A 20,103-nucleotide genomic window follows, 5' to 3' on the forward strand; every position below is an offset into this window, starting at 1 on the left:
AAGCCACATTTTCTCTTTGTGTGCGCAAACTCCTCCAGAACATCTGTCAAATGACTGGCTGACTACTCAGTTCATTGTGTTTCGAGCCCAGGCTACCTTTCTGGGGCTACCGATTCTTGTCAAACCACAAATTCCTATTCCCATGTCACTGTCACAATCAGGGGTTACTAAAATGTCACCTGCTATCCTGTGTAGGCCTTCAAAAAATCACTTGACATTAAAACAGTATGTTCATATTGAAATCACTGATTTGGACACGATGGGACTCAAACCCAAGTCTGAGAATGGTATGTCATTGGGATCAGCTGGGGAGATGTTTTTTTAAGTCCCCAAGTGTGCTCTTAGTTTTTTTTCTTTTTTTAATTTTTTTTTAATGTTTATTTATTTTTGAGACAGAGAGAGACAGAGCATGAATGGGGGAGGGGCAGAGAGAGAGGGAGACACAGAATCGGAAGCAGGCTCCAAGCTCTGAGCCATCAGCCCAGAGCCTGTTGCGGGGCTCGAACTCACGAACCGTAAGATCGTGACCTGAGCTGAAGTCGGACGCTCAACCGACTGAGCCACCCAGGCGCCCCTGCTCTTAGTTTTTAAGAAGGTCCAGGGATGCGTCTGGTGTGCCAAGGCTGGGAACCATTGAAAACATTTCTCCGTGGATCAAGCTGGCAACTTCTAGAAAAAGCCAACAAGGAGTATGGCTCCATCAGATATTGCTGTGACATGCATGAGACCAGGAGGGAGCACCCCCAAATAATTTGACAGCGTTGTAGATAGTGTGGTTTCTTCCTCAGTGGTTTGTTAAGGCCAGACACTGTTCCAAACAGGGTAAGGGAGTTGGTGCGAATAAGGATGGACTGAACCTTATAGTGGGAGAAGACAGGTAAACAGGTTAAAAGTGCTTTAACACATGCTGAGTACCTACTAGGCCCTATGGATACCGAAGACGGACTGGCCAGCTCTGCTTGAAGTCTTCCAGGAAGCTATACAAAACTGGGGACTACTTAAATTGTATCTTAGAAAAAGGAATTCATCTCTTGGAAGCAGCTGGGCAAGAGGCAGGGAAGAACGTCCTGGGAAAAGAATGGAAATGAGGAAGAGTCAGGCCCACCGTTCCAGGAACTGTAAATACTTGCCAGCCTGGGGGTGGGGGCAGGATAGGCGGAAACTAGTGGATGGAGCAGGGGTTAGAAGTGGGTCAGGGGCCCGCCCCCCGAGGAGTCTTGCATGTTAAGTACTTTTTGGGAATCTATTTTATGGAAATGGAAGGCTGCTGAGGAGTTTAGGCAAAGCAGTGACTTGAGGGAGCAATCTGCTGGAGAACCAGTTAGCAGGGCACCAGCAGAGGCAGGGAGAGGGTTGGGGGCTCTGGGGATAGCCCTGGAGGGGAGCTTCAGCAGCCTTTAGACTGATGGGGGTTGATGAAGAGGCTGATGGGATGTCATTGGGAAGGGGAGGGAGAGGTTATAAAAAGACTTCCCAATTCCTGTCTCGGTGGCTGGGCGACAGGAGCTGGGTCCCCAGACAGGAGCAGTCCAGGAGGAGGATCACACTGGGTGGGGACGGTGAAGAGTCCAGCTTTGCGCTGAACTCTGGAAACACCAGCAATTTAAGGGAGGTCGAATCTGACAGGTGCAGCCAGAGGAATGGGAGGAAAACTAGCAGAATGAGAGTCATAGAAGCCCAGAGAGGGGAACACTTCCAGGAAGGAGTCTGGAACCGAGTGAAAAACAGTGAGAAGTGAGTTGAAAGCTGTCAATCGCTCTGGCCTCGGGAAAGACCGAGGTACCTTCAGCAGAGACTGGGTGGACGGCCCGGGCTGGCCAGGGGTCTGGGGAGCCGGGGAGGGAGGCGGTGGGCTCTCTGGAAGACCAGGAGTGCAGATCCCACAGGCGCTCCACGGGGCTGACACCTCTCCTGTGGGTTCCCGAGGAAGGGGCTTGAGCAGGCCTTCGTTCGCAACGCCTTAGAGATGTCTTCTGAAATTATAATTGGGTTTAAGTTACTCTGCGTACAATTTGATTACAATGGTGAATAGGGATTAGGAGTGAGTGAACGATAATCGGAAGAGTGACACCGACGAGGAAGAAAATATTGCCCGCGGCACTTGTCAAATTGCACCCCTTTGGAGGCCAGAGGGAGGGGGCGGAGGGCCGCTGAGCGCGGTGATTCGCTGACCCTGCACCACACCCACCCGCCCGCGCGCGCCCCGCAGCCTTCGGGACTGGCCCCCGCCCGCCGGGGGGGCGTGGCCACATTCCGCCCGCCCCGTCACCCGCGGCCACGTGATCTGTCAGTTCGCGGAGATGGAGGAAAATGGCCGCCGGGTTCGTTGAGGGCGAAGCGCTGAAAGCCGCCGTCTCTCCCTTTCCCGTCCTCTGACAGCGCCCGCGGCAAAGCGGGTCCTTTCCGTTCGAGCTGTAGGCGCGGTCCTCGGGCCGCGTTATGAGACGGTCAGTGCGGTGGTCGGCTTCGCGGGATGACTGGGGCGAGCAGGTGGGGGCGAGGCCCAGCGGGGAGGGGGCGAGGCCGGGTGTCTCGCCGGGCGACGCCGTGTGCGGAGGGCCCGCGGCCTGGTGAGGAGGGGGCGAGGCCGGGTGTGGAGGGGCCCGCGGCCGGGTGAGGAGGGAGGTGGGTGGGGAGGGGGTGAGGCCGAGCGCGGAGGGCCCGCGGCCGGGCGTGGGGGAGGGGGGAGGGGGGAAGGGGGAGGGGGAGGGCCTGTGAGGAAGGGCCGCGGCCGGGCGGGGAGAGGGCCGGGCCGGGGGTGGGGGGTCGCGGCTGGGAGCCGGGGTGGGGGCGGGGGGGGGGGCTCGGGGTCCGGCTAGCTGGAGCGCCGGGAAGGTCTGGGACTTGGTGGTCCGCGGTGGTCAGTCCGCCGACCGGCGGAGAGGTGCTTGGCTGGGGGCGGGGAACCTGAGTGAAACCATTGTTTTTCTTTTGTCCAGCTGGCACGGCCTCCACTGGGGGACCCGCCGTCGCTGGTACCGTTACCGCAGGCGTTCCAGATTTCTCTCCCCGGCCTTCCAAGGGCGGGGTGGTTGGTTTTCTTCCCTTGCTTTCTTACCGGGCTTCATCGCTCCATTGTCCTGTGTGGGCCTTTATCTGCCTGGCAGAATATCGGCAAGCCATTGATTGCGACGCGTCTGGGACTTATTTCTAGGGAAGCGATTTCCTTGGCAGCCAGCAATATTGGGTTATTTTTCTTTCAAGTCGTTGTTGACACAGGGGTTTAAACCGATGAGCAATGTTTTCTTATTAATAACCGTTTACGGAAGCGTCTCTGCCGGCCGCTAGGGGCGCTGGCTAAAAATGTGGTTTTCCTAGCCTTACCGCTGGCCTGGGGTGTGGCTCTGGAATCACCCCTTCCGATTATGGGGGGCGGGGGTGATTCTGACGTCTTGGCATTGCCCATACTTGGGCAACACGGAGGACCAAACGTCTAAAAAATTAAAGCACCTTAGGGGAGTTGATGGAGAGTCAAGGTTGATAAATTCTGCGGGCAAGACTGCGTTCTTTGTTCTGGAGCTTTAGTAGCACGGACACGCTCATGAAAATCATTCTGGGGTGCTTGTTAAAATGTCGGTTCTGGGCCCACCCCAGATCTACCCAATGGGATTCTCTGGGGGAGAAGCCAAGGAATACGTGCATCTGGCCCACTTACCAAGTCACTCCGGTGGACGCAAGGATGAGAATCCTTGTTGGGCATTCTTTGTGTGAATGATTTCCAGATCTGTTTTTCCCAATGCCGGGTGGATTATCCAACCCAGCTCTTCTTGGAGCACCTCAAATTCAGCCTGCCAAGGCACCCCAGGGCGGGAGTGGTGAGGAGGGAGGGGGGCACTACCCTGCAGAGAGAACTCCTGACCCCCCCCCCCCCCCCCCACTTCGAGTTCCCTCTTCCCTCTTTTTGTTAATGGCTGCACCCTCCTCCAGCCACCTATGCTTGGCATCTAATCATCTTTGAGTTTTCAAAGATTTCAAAAAAAAAAATCTCCAGTCGCATGGTTTCTTTGATCTTACATCCAGAATCTCTCTTCTCAATATTTTGGTAGGTGAAAAGGTCAAATATGGAGGATCTTACGTTGCTCAAGCTCATATCTGTCCTTTCTTCGTCATCCCCACCGCCCGTCCCCTCTCCCCTGGGTTGTTTTGGTGGTTCCCTGGCTGGGGAGTTCTCATTTTTTGTGTTTTTCTAGTCGGGGTCACGTACACCGCTGGGAGATTACCTTCCCCAGGACCATGCCAGCGTGCCACCTCCCTCTTCCTGCCTTTGCTCAAAAACTGTCAGTTTCTCAGCTTTATCTGCCACTATTTAGGGCTGTTTTGAAGGCAAGGGCTGGAGACTTACTCTTTTACCTCAGGGAAAAGGAGATTTATGGGACTTAATGGGAATCAGCAAGAAGTCAGCATCCAAGGCAGCTTCACCTTCTGCCCCTCTCCCCGGGGGCCACGTTTGTCTTCTTCCTTATGAGGAGTCGTTTTCTCTGTTCTTATCTGTTCGGTTCTCTCTCTGCTGACTGGCGGTCTCAAAACTGTATCGTTTTGAAAATGGCCCATAATAACTGAGTCTTTGTCTCTAATTCCCAGTTCTCAAGGGAGGAATCTCGTTGGCCTGGCTTATGTTTTTGAGCATTCGCAGGTCCCAGATCACGTGCCCATCCTTGGTTATGTTGACGGTAGAAAACGGGGCTGTTGAGGGAAGCAGAGCCTGTGGGCAGCAACGACCTACGGAGGAGGCACGTCTGGTATACCTGTGCATGCACCCGGTTTGACAGCTGTCTGGGATGTTGCTGCCTGCACTGCTCCTGTGGCAGGTTCTGGGGAGATGAGAACGAAGGAGAGACAGCCCTCATCTTTGAAGAAGTTAGGATCTAACCAGCCACCCTCACTTTCCAGTCTTAGCTCTCACTTTTACTTAAAACTACCCCCCCCCCCCCGCCATGCTATTCATTGTTTCTCGGGTATACACTACACGGTCACTTGGCTGTCCGTGTTTATCTTCACATGACAGTACCAGGGTCAGGCTGTGCGTGCCAGGCCAGTTCCTGACAGCCAGGGGCTGCTTTTCTCTTTCTCGGCCCCAATTTTATGGGCATTGTGTTAGATACCAGGTGGTTCTTGCAAGAACTTGGAGTTTAGAGCTGTGGACAAGGATAGGTAAAATGGTATATAAGCAGTGAGAGTTTAGGTGTATGCACAGAGTGTGGAGTCGGAGAGTCAGGGCACTGGCCCAACTCAGAGTGGGCAGCCAGCCAGTGGAGGCTTCCAGAAAAAGATAACGTTAGAGCCACGTCCAGAAGACGAGTAGAAACTGTCTGGGCATATCTGTGGAGGATGGGCTTTCTAAACTCAGGGGGATATGGGTGCGGAGGCCTAGCAAAAAGACAGTGTGGGGCGGTCAGATTAGTAGATTAGTCTGCCTGGACCTGGGAGTGGGGAAGCAGGTTTGGGTAGAGGGTGGGAGGGATGGGTCTGGAAGGGGAGACAGAGGTGGGGCTGGAATGGTCAGATGTGGCCAGACTGTGAAGGATCTACCTGTCTTCACCATCATAATCCAGGAATGCGTGTATGAGTTCTCACTGCTCTGCACAGAGCAGAGTTTTCCATAGGAATCGTAGAATTGAATAGTGAATATTTACAATGGCGTTTAAAGGCTTCAGGGGCTTCAATTCCTTGAATGACTCGTGAGTAATAAAACCACCATCTTTTGTTCTCCCGGCATGAATTTATGGGGAACTAACAGAAGGATTTTAAAAAGGAAGTTATTTTAGATCCCTCTTGCTTCGCTGTGGCAGTTTGGTTGAGGTGGGGGAAGACTGGAGACAGGAGACTTAAGTTGGGGGACTCTCACATTGATCCAGGTGAGAGATGGTGCAGTAGGAGTTTTTAGGACAAGTGCCTAGATTATAACAGTTTTCTCTTTTCTGAAAACAGTGCCAATACTATGTGACCTTGTAACCCCCTCCCAACCCTGTGACCATAGTTAATTGGTTCTGGTTGGCACTTGATCCAAGCTGGGACTTTTGAATCTGGGAACAAACCACCATCTGCTTTCTCTGATTTGAGAACCTGATTTGGGCCTAGATAGCTCTTGGCAGCCATTTTTCCACTTGTGTAGAAAAAGTTGGTCTGTAATAGAGAATGAGAATTTTCCTGGCATTTGAGGTCCAGGGACACCCACCTTTCCCACAGTGTGCTTATGGGAAATAAATCAGTATCCTTAAAATAAATCTCCTGTTTGGCTGAAGCTGGGTTAAATTTGTGTCTTGTACCCTCAGGAGTCTTGATTAGCATATACGGTGAAGGCCCTGAACTAGGGCACTGAGAGTGGGGTTGGCCGATCTCAGATGTTGGGAAGTACATTAGACTGAAAATGGTAACTGTTGCACACTGAAGAGAGCAGTCAGTGCTTTGAAAGGGTGGATGTGAGGATAGTGTTCAAAATGGAGGGAGTAAGTTGAGCAAAAGGGAGGGGTGTGTGGAGCAGGACGCAGGTGGGGGCAACTCTGAGTGCTTCAGCTTGGCTGGGCTGTGGGGTTGAGGGGGGTTTTAGCCTTGATCCTAGAAGATGTGAGAACAAATGGAGGCGTTGGATGTTGGTGATGACTTCAAAAAATTTCTCTCACTGGTTTGCAGTGATAAAAGTATCATATTCTAGGGGGATGTAGTGTACGGCCTGGGGAGTACAGTCAGTAGAGTCGATAGTATTGTAATAACTTTGTGTAGTGACAGATGGAGATAACAAGGTACACTTGAAACTAATAGGATATTGTATGTCAATTATACTTCCTGGAGAGGGGATAAGCATTAGGAAATAAGGTTTCTAAAGAAAATAAAATTTACATTAATGCCATCACCATTTGATCTGTTTCATTTCAGTACTTTAAAATGTATATATTTAAAATAGTTGAGATGTTGTATAGTTTTTTTGTTTTTTTTGTTGTAGTTTTTTTTCTGCCGCTAAATATATCACGAACATTTTCTTCGTTAGTATATTTTTTTGGAAACATGTCGACGACTCTATCTGATTCCACTGTGTGACCATATCATAATTTATGTAATCTCCCATATCTGAGTTTTTGTTCTTATGAATAAAATTGTGTTGTATTTAAAATCTTTGTCCATGTTTTTTGTGTTTTTAGAATTGATTCTGAGGAGTGAAGTTACTTAACTTTGAGGATTTTTTAAAAAATAAGGTATTATTGAGGTACAGTTCACACCAATATTATTTACCTTTTTAGTGTCCAGTTTTGAATTTTGACACATGCATATAATCATGTGACTACCACCACAATCAGAATATAGAATAGTCCAAGAACTCCCCAAATGCTCTTGTACCCCAATGTAGTCACCTCATTCTTCCCCCTTAGACTCTGACAGCCTCTGTTCTATTTTCTGTCCATATAGTTTTCCTTTTTCAGAATGTCATATAAATGGAATCATATAGTGGAATAGTTTGTCTTCTGGTCCCCAAAGATAGACTTCCATCCCACATGCAAAACACATCAACCTATCCCAAGGGCCCCCAAAGTCTCAGTTCAGCTTTAACTCAGAGTCCCAAAACTCATTTGAATTTCAGCTCTCAGGTTCTAAATCTCATCATAGAAATCAGGTATGAGTAAAGCTCGGGGTAGAGCCATCCTGGGGCATGATTCCTGTCCGTCTGTGAACGCGTGAAACTCGAGAAGTCAGGAGCTATAAAGTACGATGAGGGGACAAGCGTGGAATACCAGTAATTGACATTGTTCAAGAGGGGGGGGAATGGAAGGAAAAAAGACATCACTAGTCCCAGGTAATGGTATTCTCTTAGAGAAAAAGTTTGTAATTTCGGTGAACTGATTTATCGATTTTCTTTTTTTGAGAACCATGCTTTTAGTGTCATATCAAAGAAATCTTTGTTTAATCCAGAATAGTCTATATTATCTTCTAGAAGTTTTGTGTTTTTTAGATATTTAGGTCAATTTTAGTGTATGCATTTTGTGTAAGGTATGGGTTGAGATTTGTTTATTTGTATTTGGATGTCCAACTGGATACAACATCATGCCTACTTTTTTTGCATTTACATTCTAGTAATGGTAGATGGACAATAAACACAAAAGATGTCGTATTTCCAATGGTGGTAAGGGCCACTGAGAAATTAAGGAGGGCAAGGAGGTGGGAATGTGGGGACCCCTGTGGAGTATGTGTGAGGTTGTTACTATTTCACATCACATGGTCAGATTAGACTTTCCTAACAAGGTGATTGAAGGAAGTGAGGGAGGGAGCCATGTGCGTTTCGGTGGAAGAGATTTAGGCAGACAGAATCCCTGGGGTGGCACAGCACTTGAACTCTTCAGGGAATGAAATGGATAAGGGAGAGTGGTAGGAGATGAGGTCACTTAGAGTCATGGAGACCAAGGTAACACCCGTGATTTGAGTTCCTGGCGAAGCCATTGGAAGGCTTTGAGCAAAGAAGGATGTAATCTGACTCAGTGCTCTGCCAGGTGTGGTTCTTCAGTCAGCAGCAGCGGCTGCCGGGACCTTGTTAAAGATACAGACTCAGGGGCTGCACCCACACCTACCAAGTCAGACTCTGGGGGCGAGGCCCAGGCATCTGTGTTTTACAGACTGTCTAGGTGATGCCGATGCACGTTATGCGTTAAGAAGCTCTGGTCAGACTTATGTTTTCAGAAGATCGCTGTGGTTGCCTCGCGGAGGATCGATTGTGAGGAAGGCGAGTGGAAGGAAGGGGAACAGTTAGGATCTAGATGAGAAGTCACAGTGGCTTGGACCAGGGTGGTTGTGGTGGAGGTGGTGAGTAGTGGTTGGATGTGAAATATGTTTTATAGGTAGAGCCAAAAGGATTTGCTAATAGATTGAATGTGGAGTGGAGAGGGTGAGACAAGGCAGAGAGAATTCCATGGAGGAACAGAGCTGAAGCTGCCATTTCCTGAGGTGGAGGAGAAGTGGAGCACTTCCTTTTGTGTAGGGGAGGTGATGAGGACGGCTGGGGGGATGAGTGTGGAGTTTGGGACTTGGATGAGTTAAGCCCGAGTTGTGTGTGAGTCTTGGCAAGGGAGGGGTGGGCGTTTTGACAGCTGGGCTGTGGGGCCTTCGCTCCTGCAGGTGGAGGTCTACTTGTACAAATGTAAGGTGAAGAATGATAATATAGTTAGTAGTAAATTAGTTTTTTTTCCCCCTCAGTCACATCTGTGCTTTCCTAATCAATATGTGTGTTTTATCTAATCTGCTTTTGACAGGTTTTGCAATAAAGAGAACTACAACTTTTCGTGAAAATGTCAGTTCTGATATCACAGAGTGTAATAAATTATGTAGAAGAGGAAAACATTCCTGCCCTGAAAGCTCTTCTAGAAAAATGCAAAGATGTAGATGAGAGAAATGAGGTAAGACCAAGTTTCTGAAATTAAAATCCTTGAACAAACATTGGTTGACTACCGACTACTGTGTACAAGGCGTTGTGCCAAGGAAAAAATGTAAGAAATAGGAAGTTCTTAACCTTGGTAAGATTGTTAAAAGTACTTGAAGCGCCAACTCCCTATTTCTTTCTCTCCCCAGCCCCTGGCAGCTACTCCTCTACTTCTGTTTCTAGGAACTTGACTGCTCTTTGTACCTCATATAAGTGGAATCATACAGAATTTGTCTTTTTGTGACTGGTTTATTTCACTTAGCATAATATCCTTAAGGTGCAATCATGTTTTAGCGTGTGACAACATTTCTTTCCTTTTTAAAGCTGAGTAACATTCAGTTGTACGTATATACCACATTTTGTTTATGCATTTATGTATTGATGGAATTTTGGGATTTTTCTTCCTCCTGGCTATTGCCTAAATAGCGCTGCTATGAACATGAATATGCAAATATTATAAATGTTTTTAAAGCTGTTGAATCAACAGTTATTAGTTTATGACTATGATTATTTTTGACATAGGGTACCTAAATTTCATTAAATGTTAGCTCTCATGAGGAAATCTTAACAAAAAAATTTTGTTACTGCAATAACCTTGTGATAGTTAGTGTTTTTATTGAATCAGCTCATGCTGAGGGGCACCTGGGTAGCTCATTTGATTAAGTGTCTGACTTTGGCTCAGGTCATGATCTTGAAGTTTGTGAGTTCGAGCCCCACGTTGGGTTCTGTGCTGACATCTCAGAGCCTGGAGCCTGTTTCAGATTTTGTGTCCCCCTCTCTCTCTGTCCCTCCCCTGCTTGTGCTGTCTCTCTCTCTCTCTCAAAAATAAATAAACATTGCAAAATAATGATAAATAAAAGAATAATGCTGATACTTATCTTGATTTACAGGTAAAGGACTTAATCCCTCAGTTTCCTATCCAAGATATTACCTGATAGAACCCAAATTTGAACTCTGTTCTATTTGATTTCAGATCATAATCTGTTTATGCTCTGTTGCCATTCTTTGAGTTTTCAGAATAAGTTCATCCAATGATGTACCGATACATACAGTGTTTCTATATTGAACACAGTATGTTTTGGGTAGGTGACTCCTCTGTGATTGTGCATTGTCAATAATTGTTCTAAACAGATAAGAGAAAATTTATAATTGGAGATTGTTCACCGTTATGAAAGAATTACTTAGGGACACCTGGGTGGCTCAGTCGGTTAAGCGTCCAACTCTTGATTTTGGTTCAGGTCATGATCTTGCAGTTTGGGGGTTCGAGCCCCATGTTGGGCTCCACACTGAGTGTGCAGAGCCCTCTTGGGATCTCTCTCTCTGCCTCTCCCTCTGCCCCTCCCTCACTCTTGTCTCTCTCTCAAAATAAATAAATAAACTTAAAAATATATTTAAAAAATAAAAAGAATTACTTACAAAAGTGGTCATTTTAATTAGTATATATTAACATACTTGGAATAATAAAATGATTATAGTTTAAAAATAGTAAGTATTACTTCATAGACATTTTCTATGGGAATACTGAAAAAATAGCCTCACATGCAAGGACAAATATAGCACATCAATGAGCACAAAATTTTATTAATCTAATTCGTGTAAAGAATTAAGCATATTTGGTATAGAGCTTAAGTTGACATCATGCATGAGGTAGCATTTAACTGATATTAGTAGTATTTATATCTAGTGTAGTATTGTATCCATTCAAATTTGAGTTTTAAAATAATGATTTGAAACAACCTGGATTGTTAAACTATGGCTCAGCGTGAGTGATGGAGACAAAGTAGCTTTCTCAAGTCCTTTTATTGTATTTTGCTTCTACAAGTGTTTATAAAATTTAAATTTTATAGAATTCTATAAAGTTGTGTGGATTTCCTCTCTTCTTTGTTGCCCCTGAAAGTATGTAATTACCTTATGTTAATGTGTTTTGGTTATCAGTTTTGAAAAGGTCTCAAATCAATAAAATACAGTTAAGCCACTGGCTCTTGATCTCAGTTCAGGTCTTGATCTCAAGGTCATGAGTTCTAGCCTCATGTTGGGCTCCATACTGGGTTGTAGAACCTACTTTAAAAACAAAAAGCAAGAAGAACTTAGCCTGTGTGGGATGCCTGGGCGGCTCAGTCGGTTAAGCATCTGCCTCCTGATTTTGGCTCAGGTCATGATCTTGTGGTTTGTGAGTTCAAGCCCAGTGTTGGGCTCTGTGCTGATGGCGTGGAGCCTGCTTGGGATTCTGTCTGTCTGTCTCTCTCCTCTCCCTCACCACCCCCCCCCCCAAATAAATAAACCTTAAAATAAAATAAAATAATGTGGGGGAAATTTCTGTATTTAGCATACAATTGGCTGCCATCAGTAAATGCTAATTTCCTGCCACCTTTTCTTTCTGCTTTATTTGTAAACTAGATAAATCTCAGCCTGTGAACATTCTCAATGATGGCAGGTCTTCGCCCTTTGTAAAGTAGTGATGGGCTTTTATTTTTAGAAAAGAACAGAAAGTTTCTCTGAGGTCTTCTTGGTATAAGATTTTAGTGCTGAGGTGGGACAGTATTCTCCAAGAAAATGAAGTGGGACTGTCAATTCAAGGAGTGGATTTTGTTATGTGCTTAGAAATAGGCTCTGAGGCAAATTTCAAAGGAGAATTTAAAAATGTTTTAGTTTCATTACAATTATTGGAAGAAGTATATATTCTCCCAAGATGTGCTTTAAAGGGCACTGGTTATTGAGGTCTGGTACACCTAAATAAATTCAAGTAGGACTACCTAGGATTTGGGAACAACAAAAAGGGATCCTGAGTAGGAAGTGTTTTTGCACTGTAGTCTTCTGGGGAGCTGAGATAAAGTATGGTGACCTGTCGGGGGAACGTCCCTTGGTGCAGCGTTCTGTTCTAATGTGTTCCGGCTTGAGGTCATCGTAAGTGGAGTAAGGGTTATGTGAACAGGTGATCCTGTGTAGTTTGGAAAGCAGTGGGCTTGGGGTTTGCTGGGATGCGTGGGATTAGGTATGGAAAGGGCCTTTAGTGATTCGTTTGAAAATAGAAGGATAAAGTCACGGCTGTTTTAAGTTACTCTCTCTCCACAACTGTAGTTAGAAGATTGGTTAAGCAAGAACTAATAGAATAAACGAACGTTTTGTTATAAGGCCCAGCTTATAAGGTCACTTTTCTTCTATCTTTTAGAATGTAATAACTTCACGGCAACCTTTTTGGTAAATTATTTATCTTTTTGAGTGGTGTAGTTGTCAAAGGTGTATCAGTTAAGGATCGCTTTGGACTGCGTGCGACAGCTCCTACAACCATGTCTCCATCAACTTGAGGTCTTATTTTTCTCATGCGATGATCAGCCGGAGGAACCATTCCAAGGTTGATATGACGGCTTCAGGAGATCTTCCCAGGCTCCTTCTGCCCTTCTGTCCACTTCTCACTGTGTGCTGGTCACTGCGCGTTGGCCGTCACAACGCCGGCATTGTGTCTTGTGAGGCAAGAAGCCCAGAGACAGGCCGGCCGAGCTTGTCTGGTTCCCGGGCCGGCCTGGGCCACTTAGCCGGGGCAGTGTCCTGGGATCATTCCGGCTGCAAGCCAGGCTGAACTACGTGGGCATTTTGTTTTTGGTTTTGTTTTTAAGCTGAGCACGTTGCCGCCCCTAACACAATCCCGTCACTCGATATTGGGAGACAACTAATAGTTTCTGCAAGAGAAACTGACGACTATTCAAGTCTTTCGTCTGGCGTGTTTCTAGTTAATCACATTTATATCATCTTTCGTGTTTGTGTTATAGGTATTTTTACACATCTACGTTATTTTTCCCCCTCATATGCTAGAAGCACCTGTCTCTGTGAACTATCTGACGTGACTGTGACCCCCAAAAGTAAACAAAAAACGTCTGAATCTCTGGAGTTACTAATCTGAAAATTCTGATGTAAAATTCATATATCCTTAGGGCCACAGATTCAGGGTTAATTGGCTTTAATTTATATATTATACCAATGACTTTGTTGTCTCACTTTTTATCCTGGTTGATTAGAAGGGAGAAGGGTGCTGCAGAAAGTTGGTCAAAGAGGTTAGAGCTGACAGAGGCAAGCTGGGTGTGATAATTGATGTCTGTAGTTGTGACTCAGAATTGTAAACATGATGTGTAAAGGTAATCTGTTTAATAAGTAGTAAGTAATGTGTGCATTGCTTTATAAATTAATGGCTATCATACAATATATAATCAAATTTAATGTTTAAAGGATAAACTTTTTCACCTGGAAAATCTATTTGTGGATAATACCTCATTCCCTAATGACTTTGGTTGAATGACATGTAATTTAGTATCCGTTGTTCTGTAAGAATGTCTGTGTTCAATGCACTTTACGTGTGTGCTTTGTTTAAACCAATATTTGTGTTTAACTCTTATGTTCTTCTTATAATAGCATCTGTTGCATTTTTGCCAATTATTGTAATTATTCGCTTGTTTTTTAAAAAAATGAGAGAGAGAGAGAGAACAAGCAGGGGAGGGGCAGAGACAGAGAGGGAGACAATCCTAAGCAGGCTCTGCACCCCCAGCACAGAGCCCAATGCGGGCTCGAACTCATGGAACCGTGAGACTGACTTGAGCCAAAACCAGGAGTCAAATGCCTAGCTGACTGAGCCACTAGGTGTCTCAGGTGTCTGCCAATCACCCAGGCGCCCCCCAATCACCCAGGCGCCCCCCCAGTCACCCAGGCGCCCCCCAATCACCCAAGCGCCCCCCCAGTCACCCAGGCGCCCCACCAGTCACCCAGGCGCCCCCCCAGTCACACAGGCGCTCCCCAATCACCCAGGCGCATCCCCCCAATCACCCGCCTGACCCATCCCCCATCCCCTCCACTCCTGTAACTATCAGATTGTTGTCTATAGTTAAGAGTCTGTTTCCTGGTTTGCCTCTCTTTTTTTGGGGGGGGGGGGATATAGTATTAAATAAAAGAACAGACATGCTTCTTACTCTCGTGGAGTTTAGAGCCTTTAAGAGAAAGGATAATAATCAGGTGTTAATCCCACAAATGTAAGTAATTACAAACAAGGATTAGTATAGTAAAGGAAAACTAGAGGAGTTGGTAAGGCTTCCCTGAGGGGTTGATGTTTGACCCAAGAGCTGATGTGACCTTATAAGCTGGGCCTTATAACAAAACATTTGTTTATTCTATTAGTTCTTGCTTAACCAATCTTCTAACTACAGTTGTGGAGAGAGAGTAACTTAGAAACAGCCGCGACTTTATTCTTGGTAGTTAATTGGGTGGGACTGAGGGAAAACTTTGTGTGAGGGTCCAGAGGTGGGAAAGAGCCTACGGGTTTGTTGGTGAGGAGGGAATGGCCCAGAATAGGTTTTGAGGTAGTCCTGCCACAGCCACTGTCAGTATTTTGGTTCTGATCCAAAAGAGCAACAGGAAACCACTGAGGATTTTAAGCAGAGAAATGATGTCATATCAGCATTTTAAAAATCACGGCTATTCCCCCACCCCCCACTGATATACACATAATAAATAGATGCTTAGATAAATATTTATCTACTTGAACTTAATTTTCGGTGTAAATCTTTTCTCGTATACCTTAAGTATGTGGTAACACCTTTAGTACCGTCACCGTTAGCCCAGAGCCGCTAACCTGTTTCACACCGTGGCCCTTACAGAAGGTGCCAGTGTGTGCGTTGCCCTTGCTGTAGGTGAGTCTTGCTGCTGGAGGCGAACCCATCCCCGGATCTGGCTGCCCGGGCCCTGCCACGCTGTCTCAGGGCTCAGGAAGTACTGTCCCTTATTACTGTGTCTTATTCTAGGCACACAGGCTGGGCAACTGTGGTGTAATGAGCAGAAGCTTTAGTTTAATGAATTAAGATTAGAAGGGAGGTCTTAAAAAAACTGTTTATGTATATTATATATATAGCACCTAGATTGTTTTTATTATTTTACTTTCCTCCCCTTTGCCCTTGACAAACATCTTAAATATATTAAAACCACATTCTGTATCATATTCTATCTGCTATAGTTAGAGAATTTGGTTACCATAAATATGCTAAGAGTTTTTTAAAAAATGTTTATTTTTGAGAGAGAGAGAGAGAGAGAGAGAGAGAGAGAGAGACCGCGTGAGTGAGGGAGGGGCAGAGAAAGAGAGGGAGACACAGAATCTGAAATAGGGTCCAGGTGCTGAGCTGTCAGCACAGAGCCCGACACGGGGCTCGAACTCGGGAACTGTGAGATCATGACCCAGGCCAAAGTTGGATGCTTAACTAATTGAGCCACTCATGTGCCCCAAATGCTAAGATTTTTATATACATTGTGGTGATTACTTTTCAGAGCCTAGTATTATTCATGTTGACTTATTTGTTTTTTAAGTTTATTTATTTTGAGAGAGAAAGCACAAGTGAGGGGCAGAGAGAGAGAGAGGAAGAGAGAAAGAGACAGAGAGAGAGAGAGAAAGAATCCCAAGCAGGCTCCACTGTCAGTGCAGAGCCCATTGTGGGGCTCGGACTCACGAACCATGGGATCATGATCTGAGCCAAGGTCAGACGCTTAACTGACTGAGCCACCCAGGTTCCCCTCATGTTTATTTATTTTGAATGAAATTTAGCATCAAAGTAGACTACTAATGCTGTAGTAAAAAAAACCGTTTTGTTTTCTCTTTGACTTTTATATTATTAGTCAACTGGAAACTTAAGATTTCAAAGGTGTTTGTAAACTTAGGAAATTCTGTAAACAATGTTTGACATACCATTGTGATACGCAGGGTATATTTAACTGTGGCATTTCAGTTAAAGTACAGCATCTTGAAAAGCTCTCTGTGTCTTTTATATTCTCTAGTGTGGCCAGACTCCACTGATGATAGCTGCTGAACAAGGCAACTTGGAAATAGTGAAAGAATTAATTAAGAATGGAGCTAATTGCAATCTGGAAGATTTGGTATATATTAAAATAATCTACTTCTTTGTTGTTCTTGTCTTTTCCATAACTTTGCTCTTTGTTTTTGAGAAGGGATTCAGAATTAGTAGGTTACGGTTGTGCTTTCAGATCTGTCTTAACTTTGCCTCCTATCCCACCCAAGTCTGCTTTTTAAAGGGGTGATACAGGAGAGGAATTTTTATTTTCAGTGAAAGGTCTCAGCACTTCCTGTTTTTTATACCCAGATGGCACTGGCTGAATAGGGAGCACATATACCTGGGCGCTTGTAGCCTTTATTTGAAAACAAAGCACAGTAGTTCTTTATCACATAGTTTCTAAATCCATCATATGGGATTGCGTTAGTTTAATAGCCTGTGAGTGTGCTCTTAAATCTGATGACAAGCTCTTTAATTTCAACTTCTAGCAATGGTTGCTAGCCACAAGGATTAGCTGTGAAGTTTTGATAGTCATCTTTCCTTTTTCCACGAAACCTCAGAGTGTGATTAGAAGGCCAGTGACAAGACCAAGCAGCTGTGAGAGCACTTGACACACTGCGGTCATGCAGGCAGACGGATAACTTCTTGACAGAGCTTATGCTGCGGTGTTGTTTTAGACTAGTTCACAGTGGGGTCACATCATGTCAATTTGGTATGATCATTTGGTATGTGAAGTCGAACTTATTTTTCCTCACTTTGGATTTTTGTTTTTTGGTTTTGAAATGGTAACATTTGTGACTGTGTGTTCCAGGATAACTGGACAGCACTGATCTCGGCATCAAAGGAAGGGCACGTGCACATTGTGGAGGAACTGCTGAAATGTGGGGTCAACTTGGAGCACCGCGACATGGTATGTATGAGGGCTATGGTACGTTTCATTAGCCGGAGTCTTATTAACAGTAGTAGATATGTCTGGGACCTTGGCTTCTCGTGCAGGAGGTGCTATTATAATAACGTTCTTAGGGTCTGGGGCTGGGCACTGAAATGACTCTCAGGAATGTGTTAAAGCCCAGGTGATACAATGAACCTCTTTTAGAGTGTTCTTAGTTATTGTTATTCTTGGTTTATTTCAGAGTTTAAAATTCTGAAATATTATTAAAAACAACTCATTGACTTTCAATGTAACAATGTTTTGAAACAAATGTGAAAGAATTGTTTCCTTTAAAGAGGAACTTCAAGAGGGACAGTATAGTCTTATAAATATTTTTAGTTCAAAGTGATAATTTCCAGAATAATATTTATAAATTTATTTTAAAAATGTAATTGTGTTCGGCCATGCCATCTGTACACATTACAAGTTTAACAAGATGTGATTCTTTATTATCTGAGCTCTTACTGGATCTTGGCCTCTGCTTAAAGCATAAAGATGAAGAAAGAGATCATTTCTAGCCTATTTATCCTGCAAAATGTTAAGCCTTTTCCAAAGTTAGCTTTAGTAGTGGAAGAGAGGAAGGAATTGATCTGCCGCGGTGTCTAAAACGTGCATTACTTTGCTGGCAATGTGAAGTGCAGGTGGTCTGAGTTTTTAACAAACCGCAGCGTTCTGCTGTCTTACGCTTACTATGATAATTTACATGGTGTGTTTACTTCCATAAGCTTAGTTGTATTCTCACGCTTAATGAAGTGGGTGGGATACTTATTTTTATATAAAGATACAGAACCATTTTTATCCTGCTTATTTCTGAAAAGGACTTGAAGTATATTGCTCTAAAAGTTTAGGGAGAGAGGGGTGCCTGGGTGGCTCAGTCGGTTGGGCGGCCGACTTCGGCTCAGGTCATGATCTCGCGGTTCGTGAGTTCGAGCCCCGCGTCGGGCTCTGTGCTGACAGCTCGGAGCCTGGAGCCTTTTTCAGATTCTGTGTCTCCCTCTCTCTGACCCTCCCCCGTTCATGCTCTGTCTCTCTCTGTCTCAAAAATAAATAAACGTTAAAAAAGAAAATTTAAAAGTTTAGGGAGAGAATTCCATGATGTCAGTAACCCAGGCAGAGAATGGGTATGGCAGGCAGGAATAAAGTGTGGTCTTCTCATCTTACTGACATATAAAGTAGAAGGGAAACTTATGGAGTTTCCTAGTTCTCAATATCTTGTTAAAGGCACCAAACCTGTTTATCACATGGATTAATATTAGGTTCCCATTCTGTGCCTGGTCCCTTTATACTCGTTAGCTTCTCTATGGTGAGTTGACTTCTCAGAACAATCCCATGGGCTGGGAATTCCTTTTGTTCTCAATGGATATAGTTCAGGAAATTGAAACTGGAAGAAGTGCCCTGTGCCCAAAGAAGTCAGGCCAAGGTTTGAACCCAGGTCTGCCTTACTCCAAAGGCTTTCTCCTCTATCGCTGCTCCCCTGTTTATTAGCAGGGAGTGAGGAGCTATAGAGTACATGTTACTGAATGTGTCAAACTTAGCAAGATTGCACAAAATTATCTTAAGCTTTTTTAGTTCTCCATATTTTTTATTTCCCCTAAGTAATCACCACAACTTGTTTTAACATATCTAAAGGGTCTTTGCGTTTGGCTTTCAAATGCCAAAAGTTGGGAAAACTGAGGACCGTGTCTCCCTGAGTAGTTAGTATCGAGGGACCGAAACGTGACAGGATCGGGTGGGTGGCAGTAGCTGAGCCATGAGGGAAGGCAGAGTCCTTGGGACTTGTGTAAGGAGAGGAGGGCGACCGCCAGGCGCTGCTGGGGTTCAGGAAGAACTCCGGGGTGTAACATCTGGGAATCTAGTGAGGGTTTTTCCTTGAGAGGACCTTTGTGGGCACTGAACTACAGCTACTGCTGTAGGTATTCGGTTCTGATCTTTTCATTTGCAAATTTGGGTATCGTTCTCTCAGGATTAAATGTTAATCTCCTAGATGCTTGCATAGGGTGACATTATACAAATTAAAATGAGAGCATGATGTTCAAACAGTTCTGGGAAGGCATTTTAAAGATTGAAATATTGGTATATGTGAAACTTGACTAAATATTCAGCTCTATAATTTGAGCTAAATTGTCAGCCTTTCCTTGTCTTTTATGACCTTGACACTTTGGAAGATCACTCCTGTGGCATCTTTAGAATCTCCCTCAACTTAGATTTGTCTGATGCTTCTCATGATTAGGTTGAGATTATACTTTGCTGGGGAAGGATACCATAGAGACGATGTTCCCTTCTCCGCGCATCTAGGTACATGCTAGCAGAGTTTGTCACTGGTGAAGTTGACCTTGGTCTCTTGGTTAAGGTAGTGTCTGCCAGATTTCTTCATTGTAAGGTTACTATTTTCCCCTTTGTAATTGCTAAATATGTTGGAGAAGATACTGCTTTTGATTAAACTTTCACTCATTTGTTTTAACATCTATCAGTATATCTTGCATGCAGCAGTTATTAATGTGGTGTTATAATGGTGATTTTCCTACTCCCCTCATTCTCTGTACATTGATCAATTGGAATTCTTCCGTAAGGAAGAGTTCTTTCTCTCCCCTGCACACCCCACCCCCCCCACCCCCCACGTATCTGTATGTAGTTACATATCTATGGATATATATGGTCTGATGAATATTTATTTATTTATTTTTAAGTGTTTATTTATTTTGAAAGAGAGAGAGCGCAAGCTGGGGAGGAGACGAGAGAGAGAGAATCCCAAGGGGGCTCGAACCCACAGACTGAGATCATTAGCTGAGCTGAAATCAAGAGCTGGACGCGCCTAACCGACTGAGCAACCCAGGCGCCCCTGATGAATATTTATTTTGTTCTCCGGTTTATAATTCGGTTCTGTACGTGTTTTCCTGGTCAGGTTGTTCCAACTTTGGCCATGGAAGCTTCTATACCCTTTTAACATGTGCTGT

The 20,103-nt window shown here is 44.8% G+C and overlaps 1 protein-coding gene across 7 annotated transcripts in view; it reads left to right on the forward strand.

Annotated features, from left to right (window-relative positions):
* Positions 1 to 2,285: 2,285 nt before the first annotated feature.
* Positions 2,286 to 20,103, forward strand: part of KIDINS220 (kinase D interacting substrate 220) — a 96,310-nt gene continuing 78,492 nt past the window's right edge. For 6 of the 7 annotated variants that reach the window (XM_030311690.1, XM_030311693.1, XM_030311696.1 and 3 more), the window contains exons 1-4: positions 2,286 to 2,447; positions 9,234 to 9,377; positions 16,205 to 16,303; positions 17,030 to 17,128. In XM_030311690.1, the coding sequence (XP_030167550.1) occupies positions 9,270 to 9,377; positions 16,205 to 16,303; positions 17,030 to 17,128 (306 nt within the window). In that variant the 5' untranslated portion in view covers positions 2,286 to 2,447; positions 9,234 to 9,269. Of the gene's footprint in view, positions 2,491 to 9,233; positions 9,378 to 16,204; positions 16,304 to 17,029; positions 17,129 to 20,103 lie in introns of all 7 variants that reach the window. The other variant, XM_030311691.1, reaches the window with a different exon arrangement.

The sequence above is a fragment of the Lynx canadensis genome, chromosome A3 (assembly GCF_007474595.2).
Source record: "Lynx canadensis isolate LIC74 chromosome A3, mLynCan4.pri.v2, whole genome shotgun sequence".
Taxonomy (NCBI): Eukaryota; Metazoa; Chordata; class Mammalia; order Carnivora; family Felidae; genus Lynx; species Lynx canadensis.